We start from the raw sequence: 15120 nt of genomic DNA, 5'->3' as shown, positions 1-15120 counted from the left end.
CAAAGAAAAGTCGCTGTCATGATGGCTGGTGACGGAGACGACGCCTTTGGTGTGTGTTCTAGATGACACTCGGCAAAGAGATCACCTTTGCCGAGTGTATTAGGTGCCACTCGAAAAGAGTTTTTCTGTTTGCCGAGTGTCCGCCAGTCCAGCACTCAGCAACGAGGCTACCGCGCGGGACCCTTTATTAGTTTCTTTGCCGAGTGCATTAGGAGGCACTCGCCAAAGCTTGCTTCTTTGTCGAGTGTCAGTGCCACAACCTTCGGCAAAGAAGCTTTATCGGTGCACATGTGTTCCTTATTTGCTGAGTGCTATGACCCTGACACTCGGTAAAGAACCTCTTTGTCGAGCGTTACACTCGGCAAAGTGACCAGTATACACCTTTTTAATTTATTTTTCCTATTCCCTCAAAACAAAAAAGATATATCACATATACATCACAGATATCACATAATCATCACCGAAATTACATATACATCACATATCTTACAAAGACCATAAATCAAACTAGTTATTACAATATTTTTAACCAAACAAAAAAACGGAGCGATTCAGTTCTGCTTGCCAAACATAGAATGAAATTATTTCCAATCGAGCTGGTTCCCCAACCAAACACACCATTGGCATTAATGAATGCATGTTTAGTATAAAATGAGTTATATTTTGGGACAGAGTAAGTATGTCATTTGTAGCAACCGTTGAGGTGTGACATCACGGTACAAAGATAACGGAGACAATGAGAGAGAGAGTGTGTGACATAGACGATCGGAACATTATGCATACACACAATATTGAGAGGCTTAGACCATCTAAACGTAATACCCGAAGTCTTTTGTGTGGTGGACGTACAAATGCAAGCGTTGTGCAAAACTTACATGCTCAGATGACAAGTGAGCTAGTGAGTATTAAAATACTCTTTATGGGTTTTTGTGTTTTGGATGACAACACAATTGAAGGACTAGTCAGGGTGTTAAGTGTTGATCATGTATGTACTTAGTGAAGAAGGCGCTCTCGGGACTTTTGGCTAAAATTCACCGGACTGTCTACAATACTTACATGCTCAGATGACAAGTGAGCTAGTGAGTATTAAAATACTCTTTATGGGTTTTTGTGTTTTGGATGACAACACAATTGAAGGACTAGTCAGGGTGTTAAGTGTTGATCATGTATGTACTTAGTGAAGAAGGCGCTCTCGGGACTTTTGGCTAAAATTCACCGGACTGTCTACAATACTTACATGCTCAGATGACAAGTGAGCTAGTGAGTATTAAAATACTCTTTATGGGTTTTTGTGTTTTGGATGACAACACAATTGAAGGACTAGTCAGGGTGTTAAGTGTTGATCATGTATGTACTTAGTGAAGAAGGCGCTCTCGGGACTTTTGGCTAAAATTCACCGGACTGTCTACAATACTTACATGCTCAGATGACAAGTGAGCTAGTGAGTATTAAAATACTCTTTATGGGTTTTTGTGTTTTGGATGACAACACAATTGAAGGACTAGTCAGGGTGTTAAGTGTTGATCATGTATGTACTTAGTGAAGAAGGCGCTCTCGGGACTTTTGGCTAAAATTCACCGGACTGTCTACAATACTTACATGCTCAGATGACAAGTGAGCTAGTGAGTATTAAAATACTCTTTATGGGTTTTTGTGTTTTGGATGACAACACAATTGAAGGACTAGTCAGGGTGTTAAGTGTTGATCATGTATGTACTTAGTGAAGAAGGCGCTCTCGGGACTTTTGGCTAAAATTCACCGGACTGTCTACAATACTTACATGCTCAGATGACAAGTGAGCTAGTGAGTATTAAAATACTCTTTATGGGTTTTTGTGTTTTGGATGACAACACAATTGAAGGACTAGTCAGGGTGTTAAGTGTTGATCATGTATGTACTTAGTGAAGAAGGCGCTCTCGGGACTTTTGGCTAAAATTCACCGGACTGTCTACAATACTTACATGCTCAGATGACAAGTGAGCTAGTGAGTATTAAAATACTCTTTATGGGTTTTTGTGTTTTGGATGACAACACAATTGAAGGACTAGTCAGGGTGTTAAGTGTTGATCATGTATGTACTTAGTGAAGAAGGCGCTCTCGGGACTTTTGGCTAAAATTCATCGGACTGTCTACAATACTTACATGCTCAGATGACAAGTGAGCTAGTGAGTATTAAAATACTCTTTATGGGTTTTTGTGTTTTGGATGACAACACAATTGAAGGACTAGTCAGGGTGTTAAGTGTTGATCATGTATGTACTTAGTGAAGAAGGCGCTCTCGGGACTTTTGGCTAAAATTCACCGGACTGTCTACAATACTTACATGCTCAGATGACAAGTGAGCTAGTGAGTATTAAAATACTCTTTATGGGTTTTTGTGTTTTGGATGACAACACAATTGAAGGACTAGTCAGGGTGTTAAGTGTTGATCATGTATGTACTTAGTGAAGAAGGCGCTCTCGGGACTTTTGGCTAAAATTCACCGGACTGTCTATAATACTTTGGTCGAAAGCTCAATAGTGAAGATAACAAGAAGCAGTATAGAAGATGTCATCTCGAAGATACACTTTCACGTGGAAAAAGCCCAAAGGCAATCTATCGAATTACCCGACTAGAAGGTTAGCACTTGTGAGCTGAGGGGCTCCATCGAGGATTAGGAGGAAGCATGGACTTCTAAATACATTGGTAAAAAATACTAGAGATGTTGACGAAAAATTATATCTTTATCTCAATTAAGATTCTATATTTATATTGTGTACTTATGTCGTGTGCTTTACCTTACCGGTTTTGTTGATAAGCTACTTGATAGCATTAGGACCAATGTTGCATAACTCGCTTACGACAGAGATAGCAACATACTTAAACGATATTCTAGTAAAAGTTAATAACAATTATATTTTTTAATGAGATGAGTCGGTCAAACTTAATATAAAAAAGTGAAACGAATTATATATTGGACCGGATGGAATGTACGTAGAATTTCATCAGCCATCTGGTTCTGTCCATTCCAGGCATTTGGCCTGGTTCTGTCCATTTCAGGACATGGTGGAATTGCTACTTGATATCAAACTACGTCGACGTCTCCGCTGAGCCTGCCGAGGGGCGTCCCTAGTTCCGTACAGGTCATATCCACGTCTCGTTGTTCTTTGGTTGGGCACCAGAGAGACGAGTTGTTTCATTCTTGCGCTGACAGCAGAGGAGCCTTGCCGTCGTCCCATTTGTTTAACCTCTTCTGTGCTTCTTCAACCTGCATTGTTGCATTCGGAGAGACAGAGAGAGAGAGAGATTAGGAAATGAATGCATCTCAATACATACATGTAGAGCTGGGTGAATTGCGAAATTTAAATCTCGAAGACTTCAATGTACGCGCGCATACAGAAAACCAGATTAAGTTTATTGCGGTCTGCACCTCTTTGTTCCAGTTGGTCCTGAATGTAACCCATATCAAGATCAAGGTCTGCATCAAGGTGCCGCCGATCATACCGCTCCAAATACCCTGCAACCGTTGTATCCAGCAGCCATCGTATCAAACAAAGTGACGGAGAAGAACGCCACGCGCAGAGAGGTCGTGCGTACCGCTGCTCCTAGGTCAAAGTAGAAGCCTAGGAGGCACCCGAGCGGGATGCCGACGATGTAGTAGCAGCCGACGTTGACGTACGCGACGAACGCCTGCCATCCACACCCCACAGCGACCCCTGTCGTATCGTATTGTATTGTATTGTATTGTATGTATTCAGAGAGAATCGTCAGTGAGTCATCATGCATGGCTATGTACTGTGTGTGTATATATGAGCGATGCAGTACTCTCTCAGTATGCAATGTATATATATGATGTACTGACCAGAGAGGACGGGCTGGAGCTGGATGCCGTTGAGGATGAGCGTGAACGCCAGCAGCGGGGTGAGCCGGGAGACCGCCTGCGACACGTCCTCACCCTCGGTGAAGATGTAGCTGATGTAGTCCCGGCACAGCAGGATGACGGCGGAGACGAGGACCGACAGGACGAAGGAGAGCAGCGTCACTACCACCACGGAGAACGCCGCCGCCCTTGGGTTGCCGGCGCCGAGCTCGTTGCTCACTCTTACGCTGGAAGATAAACAACAGGGTGAAGAATTGAAGATGGACGCGCGAGTTCAGTCTTTCCTTTATTCATCAGAAGTATTTTATACAGTAGTATATTTTTTACCTGGCTGCTGCATTGAACCCAACGGAGATCATGAACACCCACCCTGAAATTGTCATGCTGGAAAGCAAGGCGCAGAGAATTAAAGTAATAATAATTTGAAGTCAGTTCTTGTCAACAATATATATTCTACAGTAATTGCAAGTCAGTTCTCTATGATATAGTTAGTGTAAATTCCCTACCAGACAGAGAGTGAGGCCAAGGCAAGCTCGGGGTCCTTGAGGAGGCCTGCGATGAGCACGAGAATCTGGAAGTACCAGGTCTCGAGGCAGAGCATGACGGCGGATGCGAGGGAGAGCCTGAAGAAGCTGGGCAGGCCGGAGAAGGCCTGCCACGAGAAGCCCCTCCAGGTGAGGCGGCAGCGGCTGCTGGTGACGATGTATGCGAACTGGGCGGCGACGATGGCCCACCAGCTGGCGCTGAGCGTGAGCGAGGCGCCGAGGAGGCCGAGGCCGAGGCGGTAGACGACGAGGTAGCTGAGGGCGAGGTGGGCGGCGAGCGCGGCGGCGGAGATGTAGGCGCTGGGCCCCATGATGCTCTGCGCCTGCATGAACTTCTGGATGGGGAAGTTGGCGGCGTACGCGAAGATCTGCGGGACCAGGCCGTACACGAAGACGGCGGCGGCCGACGCGATCTCGGGGGACTCCCCCAGCAGGACCAGGACGGGGCGGGAGAAGGCGTACAGCGCCGCCAGCGGCACCCCCGTGGCCATCAGCAGGACGGTGGAGCGCTGCAGGTAGATGCCCAGCATGTCGTACTTGTGCGCCCCGTACGCCTGCCCGCACAGCGTCTCCACCGCGCTCCCCATGCCCAGCTGCCCATTGCGATTGCAGTTGAGTCAGTCAGTGCGAACGCGTGGCGTCAGCGAGACGGAGCGGACGTCGTCGTGACGTCTTTTTTTTTCTATTTTAATTCTCCTTTTTTCCCCCGTTATTATTATATATATCATCGAGAGGAAGAGGACGAGCTAAAAGACCATGTTATTATTCGCTCGATCGCCAGCATCTCGCCATCTCCTACGCTGTGGGGACGTGGGGTGGCGTTGGCAGCTGATACCACCATCATTTGGAGCAGAGTGGGCCGGGCCGGGCCTCATGTATCCGATCCTTTTTAGTGAGGGTTCCGCGATCCGCGTAACGAAGCAAGTGTGGGCGTGTGGCTGTGCAACGGGAACATTTCCCAGCTTCACACAGAGCATGTGGCTGTCGGCCATCCGCATCTAGCATATATCTATCTGCTCCCATACCCTGATCCTGGCTGGGGTAGCACGGAACCGTTGCTGGTGCAATAATAGTGTACTGATCAGGTCGCATCAGCACGTGGTGACGCAGTGCCAGCGACGCGTGTACTTAAGAATAGTCCTGTAGAACGAAGCTAGCTAGCTAACTAGCTAGCAGCTTGACGAGTAGTATCTATCTGTATGTGCTAATTAGATTTCCCAACAGAGATCGTACCTTAATTTTTTCTTATGGATTGGTTATGTGTAGAACAAGCATATATGTAGTACTATATTTTGTTGCACTCATTTTAAAGGTAGTACGTAGCTAGGCGATGCGACCTGTAACAATAACTAATGGTACGGCATGCATATATCACATGCATGTGGGCCCGTAACTTTATCGATCATATCTTTGCATAAGATTCAAGCCATAGCTCATTCACGATGGTGATATATAGGGAGGGTGTACGTGCAAACGTTTGAGTTCATTTTTATTGCCCGGATCTAAAGCAAAGATCAATACGACACGACGGAGGACGACAAACCAAAAACCATCACTACGTACGAACTGCGGTAACGAAGAGTCAATTAAAAAGGCGTCGGCGGCGGCGGCGGCGGGCGTACCATGAGGCCGTAGGCGAAGACCTGGATGCCGGTGTTGCCGAGCGAGGCGGCGGCGAGCTCGAGCGTGCCGAGGTGGCCCGAGAAGATCTGCGTGGACATGGACATGAGGTAGTTGATCATGTACACGAGCACGGCGGGCGCGGCCAGGCGCACCAGCAGCCGCATCTCCACCGCGGACGCCGACGCCATCCGCGTCCCCCACGGCACGGACGCGTCGCCCAGGATGCTCTCCAGCTGCCCGCTCACCACCGCCTCGCCGTGGCCCGTCGACGACGCGCCCAGCAGCGGGCTCTCCAGCTTGCTCTCGCCACCGCCGCCGGCGCTGCCCATCGTGCGTGTATATATATTACGTGTATACCAAGATGGATCTGGCCGCCGCCGCGTGTATATATATGTGCCTCGTCGTTGTGGTGTACTCTAGTCTAGATATTATATAGGCTGCAGTCCTCAGCTCGCTCGCTCAGGCCTCGGATCGGAGAGGTAGCTGCTCGATCTCGGCTTCGTGGCGCCTGCGCGTCCGTTCGCGGGCACTATATAACCCCTGCTGCGACGGACGGGGCATGGGTGGAGAGGAGAGAAGAAAGACAAGTTGGATGGAATCAGCCTGAGCATGCAGACAAAAGCGCATTCATATACGGCGTAGTAGTAGTAGTATAGTACCAGCTGCGACAACATTAACAAGAAAAAAATTATTGGCATGCTAGCTAGCTGCTTGGCGACGACTGGGCGTCACTGATGATGAGCGTCCTTTTGTTTTTGGGCATCATCTCAGCTCAAAAGGTCCCTTGTGTAGTAGGAAAATAATAATAATAAAATAAAGAAAAAAGGCTGAAAAAGGTCCCGTAGAGGTACATCGAGCACCGTTTAATTATTTGGGGCGACGTACCGCCCACGGCGAGGCACTGAGTACCCCCAATCCGTTTTAGGCTAGCCGCAGTGGTCAGCTGGAAAAGCTACGCTAAATTTTTACAGTAGACAAGCTCTGCAACGGTGCACTCTATATCTCACTCTACGCTCTCTCTCCGCCTCTTCTACGCCAAATGTAGCGCTCTGCCACTGCTCTCTCCCAGCAGACGAGGTGGGCCTAGAGAACCAGTACAGTAGCAGTAGAAGGAAGCAGTACAGCAGCCGTGTGATGGAGTTGGTATAGAGTATGGTAAAAATATGATATAATAAATGGTAGTTGGTATAGAGTAGATATATAGGGTAATTGTGACCGCGGAGAATTATTGGATAGAGTAGAGAATCTCGCTGATCAGGATAGAATATTCTTTTTAAGGTAGAGAAATAGAGTAGTATGAGTGCGGATAGCCTTAGATCTGTAGATCGTTTTAGCTACTGTATATATGTGACAATAATGGAAATATTTTTAGCATCAATAGGTTTAATTTGTAGTTAAATGCGCAGTGGTATATATATGCAACATTAAATAAGATTTGTATTTTGGTAATGTGTTTGTTTGGTAGTTTATTTTAATAATTTTTTATTAGAGCAACTCCAGTAGTTCTCTAAAAGACTTTCTAAATCAATAATTTAGGTAGTTAACATAAAAACTATTCTCCAACAGTTCTCTAAATGAACTTTCTAAATTTAACAACTTGTCATCTAACCTCATTTTCTCTCTACATTTGGCAACCATTTAACAACTCCCTAAACAAAAATGTTGACTGCATTATATAGTTTTTGTGACTTATTTTTTATGTGGATAAATACAAAACAAAATTACAACATATATTTAGAGAACTATTGGAGAACTCACATTTTTTTACTCCAAAAGTCATTTAGCAACTTCTTAAATCTGTGATTTAGAGAGCTAAAATTTACATAACTATTGGAGTTGCTCTTAGTTAGATGAAATTGATCGAGAGAGAAAACCCCCTCCCTCCATTCTATGAAGAATACCACTTTTATTTTATAATATATGTATTTACAAAAATAATATTGTTGATGTATATATTTTTTTGTAAATTTACTAGCAAACACCTGGTAGCTTCATTCTATTTTATTATTATGGACCGATGAGTATATATATATTTTTAAAAATCAAGCACACGAGAGAGATAGAGCAGTTTTCACCATGCCCTTCGTCGTGACATGCATGTACAGTGTCAAGTCATAGACACTGAATATGAATATATAGGAATAGGAAAAACACAATATTAGGGTTGGCTATGAATTGCAATCCTACATGAATTGAGAACGCAAGAAAATTTCTCACTTTGCCTTTGGATGCTACGCATGACTTTAAGTAAAGAGACAAGAGCCATATGAAATTTTCCAATAGGTTGGACCTCTTATTATTTTCCTCCAAAACCTGTATAGAGGAAACCAGTGGCGGATCCAGAATTGATCCAAGAGGGGGGCTACTAAGTTAAAACTATAAAAAAAAAATTAAACCATACTACCTCGGGGAGCAACAATGGACCTTCGAAGTTGCTGTCAATGTACTTAACCAAATCCAAGCTCTCTCCTTTCACCTGGTTGTCGTGCTCTAGAGAAGGCACCTATGGGGAAACAAAACAAAGGGTGAATCATCCATGCAAAGAAAAATGTAAGACAAAGTATCCATGAACCTTGGAAAATCTGAACAGGAGGGGGGATAGCAGATTAGTCAGACCACTACAGGAAACACCTAAATTTTTGTGGGCCAAAAACTCACGAAAATAAGCCTAAACCGACGAAAATAGCCTATTTTCGTCGGCAGCTAGTCCGACGAAAATAGCCGCCGAAAATAAGTTCGACGAAAATAGGCAAATATTTCCGTCGGTACCGACGAAAACGACTTATTTTCGTCGGCTTTCACAAGGCCGACGAAAATAGTTGGTCGGCTGACTATTTTCGTCGGCCTCGGTGGCCGACGAAAATAGGAACGTGATTTTCGTTGGCCCGGTGGTGTCCGACGAAAATATCTGGGGCACATATTTTCGTCGCCCACCACCCAGGCCGACGAAAATTCATGATACCCTCCCAAAACAGATTTTTCTGCACCTTTTATTAATTCACAGCAAAATAAACATATACACAATCACATATACAGATTTCACAAGCAATACAGTTTTCACAAACAACATTCACAAGCAATTACATAATTGTTTCAAACATATTCCATACATAGTCCATACATAGTTTCAATAGCATAATCACATCCATAATAAAGTCTATACATATCCATACATAGTCCATAAACAAAGTCACTACTCACTCCGGCGGGCTGTGGGAGTTTTGGCCACTCCTTCCTCCGCCACCAGGAAGGTGGCCACTCCCTCCAGAACCATGGACAAGGAAGTCTTGGACGTTGACAGCACCCTCCGATCCATGAGCATGTGACGATGAACCCTGCAATTCATCAATCATTCAAATAAGGCTGTGTTTTGCTATCCCTATACATATAAATTGCTGTGTTTGGTCAATATTTGCATAAAACTAAACATGGAACGTCACCTGTGATCCATGGTGATGAGAAGGTTGTGCATGCATCCACGAGTACTGTTGTGGTGGCCACCCCTGAGGTGGTGGCACCCACCCCGTCGGTGGCGGTGCCATCCACGCTTGAAATGGCTGAGAGCCCGCCGGTCCTTGGGGTGGTGGAGGCGTCCAAGTGCCTGGAGGTGTCTGCGTCCACCCAACACCGGTCCACTATATGGCTGCGACGCTGGAGCTTGTCCTGGCCACTGTCCCCATCCTTGTGCCTGCGAGCCATTTTTGATAATAAAAAAAGAGTTGCTATGGAATTGAAGTGTTCAGATAGTGTTACCTGGGGAGGGCGAAAAGCGGGCAAGTTCATATCAGGGCCGAGTCGAGTAGTCATTTCCTGCAAATGGATGAAACGTTAGAATCGCAACATTATACTTTGAATTCAATGACGACACGCGATGAGATAGACGAAATACCTGAAAATAAGAAGCCATATATTGCGTCAGCTGTCCAACTTGCTCCTGCGTTGCTCGAGCCTGCTCCTGTGCTGCTCGAGCCTGCTCCTGTGCTGCCCGAGTCTCCTCCTCCAGCTGAGCCTCTCGAGCAGACCTGGAGGAGCGAGAACTCCCTCCCGAAGACGATGCCTTCCCTTGACCTATTGTCCTGTTATACTCCACAACGCCGGTGTCAAAGGCAAACCTGCATGATACACATAGTTGAGCCATTAAGTGGACACATTCTTGTTAATGAAATCGTCGAATCAAACACAAACACCTCACCTGTCATGCTTTCTACCCCCACCACTGTGGTACAACGCCGAGACATCTAAGTCTGAATGCATCCAGTCGAAGTCAGGCCCATGGCGTTAAGTCATTTCCTCACCATATGCATTCTGCAAACAAAGTTAGAGTTGGAGTTAGACACAAAACATGCAATTTAATTCGTAAATAACTTGTTTACCATTTTCTCCCTTGCCGCCTCACTGTATAGCACATCAGGGTTCGCCGGATCAGGGCCACGGTGACCACAGACGTAAACCTCCATAAAACTTGGAGCAACTCCACTTTCAGCTTCCTGCATGAAAAAGAAGAGTTAAACCATAGAATTTTCATAGATGTAACATACAAGTTTGATTTATATACTTACCATGCGGCGTGCGGTACCAGGGTGTCCATCGGCGTCGTACCTGTGCCCCGGTCCTTCAGTGCCATGGTTGGTACGGTGCTTCTGGGACTCTGCAATCCACTCAGGCGACGCCCATCTCTTAGCCAACCACCTCCAGGCTTCCATGTCCTTCGCCAGCCAATCCACAACGCTCTCCAGGTACTGCTCCTCTGTGAGGTAGATCTCATTGGCCCCTAATGCTTTGCTCATTTTCTGCCCCTTTATCTTCTTGTAGTAGTAGTTGACGGCCGCGATGCGAGCATTGTACATGTCGACATACCTTGTTTTCTGGATAAACCTTCTCCTTGTACCACGCTGGTCTGTCCTACAGACCCTGGACAGACGGCGACGAACAGAAAAGGTTTCAGTTTTCCTTTCCGCAGCTTCGCTCATCCGGCGACCGGCGGTCCGGCTCAGCCTCGGCGGGCGGCAGCTCCGGCCTCCAGCCGCTCCAAGCGACTAGGCGAGGTGCGGGCGTGTGGCGGCCGACGGCGGTGCTCCGGAGTGGTGGTGGAGTTGCATGTACTGACGACGTGCGTGGTCTGTAAAATGTCTTGGCGTTGGGCAGGGAGCAACGACTACATCAACAACTTCCTGCAACCATGGGACAACGGCGGACGGCTGCGTCGCTGCGGCCTGCGGCAGTGCTCTGGCAGCTCTGCTGCTCTGGACCTCTGGCTCGGCGGGCGGCGGCTCCGGCCTCCAGCCGCTCCAGGCGAGCAGGCAAGCGAGCGGCGGCTCGGGCCGTCGGGGCGTGGCCGCGTGGGGCCGTGGGCGCCTGGGCGGTGGCGCGGACGTGCGGTGGCGTGGTGCCGGCATGCCGCGGTGGCCGGTGGGCAGTGCGCGGGGCTGGGCGGCTGGCGGTTGGTTATTTGGTTAGGGTAGGCGCGGTGTAGGGCTGGCGGCTGGGCATGGGCAGTACGCACGACGGCACGGAAGCTGGAAGCAGGCAGAGGCGCAGAGCTGGGCATGGGCCTATTCGGCTATTCCTCTCTACTAGCGTTGTTGGGCCGTGACCGGGGCTACAGCCCAGGCAGCCCCGGTCGTAAATCCGCCCCTGGAGGAAACCAATCTATAAGAACTTCAAAGGATTTGACGGGATTTAATTAATCTTGTGTTCTAAGGTCTCAGGTAGAAAATTTTTCTGTAGGGAATGAATTCTTCAAAAATCCTTTAGACCCAGTTTGTTTCGTTGGAATTAAATTCCGTTCTAATAGTCATGATTTAGATACAAACTAATTAAGTTAATATATTTGTATATTATCCTAAATCATATGAGAGAGATAGTTATACACTATACTTATACTATAGAGAAACAAGTAGAAAATTGTGTTATAAGTTGTAAATTGGAAAAGTAGCATGCAAATCTATATAATAAATTTCCATCTATTATCCCATTAATTTGAGGTAGATCTATAAATAAACTTTAGAAAGTTGTGGAATGTCACATTCTAGAACAATAATTTGAATTTTTCAAAATGAAGTGGGAAACAAACGAAATACTCTAGTTTCAAGGGGCGCTATGTTGAGCTGCACAAGAGCTCCAGGTCGTGGATGCAGATTCAGGTGTAGTACTCGCGTGCAACGGGTGCATTTTGCGTGGGCGCGCGCGGGGCACGTGTGGGACAAATAAAGATAGCGTGTAACGCGTGCTGCTTCGCTACCTGGCGTCACTGGTGACCCATATCCTTTTGTTTGGCAAAATGTACCGTACTGCGCTGTTTTAACTAATCTTACGTTTTCGCGAAGCAGCACGCATCCAATTTCTGTAACGGCGCGTTTGGATTATTTATTTTGGAGGAATTAAATTCTGCTTAATAAAGTAATCTATTTAGCTTACAATTTAATATTTTACCACTCTCCATGGAGGAGGAGAAATGATTTTATGTATTAGAATTTCTTTTCTACTTTACAACTTATAGGACGCTTTTCGGCTCAATCCTCTATAGTAAAAATGTAGCACATAAATATCTCTAATATCTTTCTAATAATAGTATACAAATATATTTTATATAAAACCGAATTAACTTAATTGACATGTGATTATTAGAATAAAATTCAGTTCTAAGGATCCAAACAGGACGTAACATTAATTCAGCCACCACATAAGTTAAAAGATGATGTTGAAAGCACTTAAATAAACAAACAGTAAGAAACTAGGTCATGTATAAGATTTGGTTTTAACATGATATCCAGACACAATAAGAGAACATGAGTATTAAATTCAGTTAAATAATATTGATATTTGCATAGAGGTAGTGTTTAATATTAGTTTCTAGATTATGTAGAGGCTATAAAAACTATAAGTAATATCTTGGGTTGGGACTACTCTAATACTATCATTTTTACCACAGGTACTTGTTGACAGTTAAGGCCCTGTTTGGGAACAAAGTTTTTGAAAACTACAGTTTTTGAAATACTATACTATACTTTAGTTATGACAATACCGTAGTTTATAATACCGCAGTTTTGAAAACTGAGGTCCAGAGCTAAGTTTAGAATGCCTTAAAACAACTATAGTATTTGCAATACTTCAGTTTTGAAAACAGAGATTTTACCTAGCTTGCCAAACACCATTATGTATATAATACTGCAGTATTTGAGAATACTGCAGTATTCTTCCAAAACTGCAGAAAAACTTTGTTCCCAAACACCCCCTAAGTGAAGAACTCCACGACGACATTACTAGCTAGTGTCGTCAAGACAATCAAAGAAACGTATGTGGTGCATGTCCGCGTACTCGACTTGTACGTACGATAAAATATGTGGTGTCTCGCCGTATCGCAGATCAGGGAAATTTAGCGCTACCTAAATTAGCTTTTTATACAAATGTATTGTACTACTCCAGTGTACACGTGCTCCAGTCCGCTATTGACCTGAGACGAGAGGGCTTGGTTGAATGAATCTTCAAACAAGGGACGGATGAGTACACTGTCGTCGTCGCTAAGATAGATTTGGATCGGATTCACGGTAAGAATTCGGACACTACTGATTTTTCATGTTTTAATTCGAGTTTAAATGCGAATATGAATATTATCAGCTATTAATGTGAAAACTTTCAGATGTCTAATTATTGTCGATGATAGCATTTATCTATTTACTTATCGATGGTTCCATACTATAATAAAATTACTATATTTAGGTGAAAGAGTTTAAAAATATGGTTATATAACACCGTGCATAAAAACAACTACAAAATAAGTATTTTAATCAATGTTTTGGAAGCTAAATATAATAATATTATTGGTAATATATATTTATTAATAAATCTAAATAAGCAAAAAATAAAATTTATAGTACGTAAATAAAATAAAGTACTAATTTAATATTATTAACCATATTAAAAATCATTGAACTTAAGATCTATATATCATTTATAATATTTAAATTACATTAGCTAATGGTGACTTTTAAATATGTACTACTTATTAAGGTTGCTGATAGTCGCCTAGAGGGGGGTGAATAGGGCGAAACTGAAATTTACAAATATAAATACAACTACAAGCCGGGTTAGCGTTAGTAATAAAGAAACGAGTCCGCGAGAGAGAGCGCAAAAACAAATTGCAAGCAAATGAAGAGTGTGACACGCGGATTTGTTTTACCGAGGTTCGGTTCTCGCAAACCTACTCCCCGTTGAGGAGGCCACAAAGGCCGGATCTCTTTCAACCCTTTCCTCTCTCAGACGATCCCACGGATCGAGTGAGCTTTCTCTTCTCAATCACTTGGAACACAAAGTTCCTACAAGGACCACCACAAGTTTGGTGTCTCTTGCCTCAATTACAAGTGAGATTGATCGCAATAAAAGAATCAAGAAAGAAGAAAGCAATCCAAGCGCAAGAGCTCGAAAGAACACAAGCAAATCACTCTCTCTAGTCACTATGGCGTTGTGTGGAATTTGGAGAGGATTTGATCTCTTTGGTGTGTCTAGAATTGAATACTAGAGCTCTTGTAGTAGTTGGGAAGTGGAAAACTTGGATGCAATGAATGGTGGGGTGGTTGGGGTATTTATAGCCCCAACCACCAAAAGTGGCCGTTGGGGGGGCTGTCTGTTCGATGGCACACCGGACAGTCCGGTGCACACCGGACATGTCCGGTGCCCCCGCCACGTCATCACTGCCGTTGGATTCTGACCGTTGGAATTTCTGACTTATGGGCCCGCCTGGGTGTCCGGTGCACACCGGACATCTACTGTTCCTTGTCCGGTGTGCCAGTATGGGCATGCCTGACTTCTGCGCGCGCTGTGCGCGCATTTAATGCACCGCAGAGAGCCGTTGGCGCGGAGATAGCCGTTGCTCCGGAGTTGCACCGGACAGTCCGGTGCACACCGGACATGTCCGGTGAATTATAGCGGACTAGCCGTTGGAGTTTCCCGAAGCTGGCGAGTTCCTGAGGCCGCTCCTCCTTGGCGCACCGGACACTGTCCGGTGAATTATAGCGCGAGTGCCTCCGGAAATTCCCGAAGATGGCGAGTTTGCGTTGGAGTCCTCTGGTGCACCGGACATGTCCGGTGGTGCAC

The 15120-nt window shown here is 45.2% G+C and overlaps 1 protein-coding gene across 1 annotated transcript; it reads right to left on the bottom strand.

Moving 5' to 3' along the window:
* Window positions 1-2872: 2872 nt before the first annotated feature.
* LOC100281692 (transparent testa 12 protein) lies at window positions 2873-6517 on the bottom strand. The gene is made up of 7 exons (NM_001371790.1): window positions 6027-6517; window positions 4366-4997; window positions 4187-4243; window positions 3842-4086; window positions 3577-3695; window positions 3410-3496; window positions 2873-3247 (listed from the first exon to the last, which is right to left on the bottom strand). The coding sequence occupies exons 1-7, from the start codon at window positions 6354-6356 to the stop codon at window positions 3176-3178; spliced, it is 1542 nt and encodes a 513-aa protein (NP_001358719.1). The 5' UTR covers window positions 6357-6517; the 3' UTR covers window positions 2873-3175.
* Window positions 6518-15120: the final 8603 nt, after the last annotated feature.

The sequence above is a fragment of the Zea mays genome, chromosome 5 (assembly GCF_902167145.1).
Source record: "Zea mays cultivar B73 chromosome 5, Zm-B73-REFERENCE-NAM-5.0, whole genome shotgun sequence".
NCBI classification, from domain to species: Eukaryota; Viridiplantae; Streptophyta; class Magnoliopsida; order Poales; family Poaceae; genus Zea; species Zea mays.
Note: the sequence above shows the minus strand (reverse complement) of the source record. Positions and strands in the feature narration are given on the sequence as shown.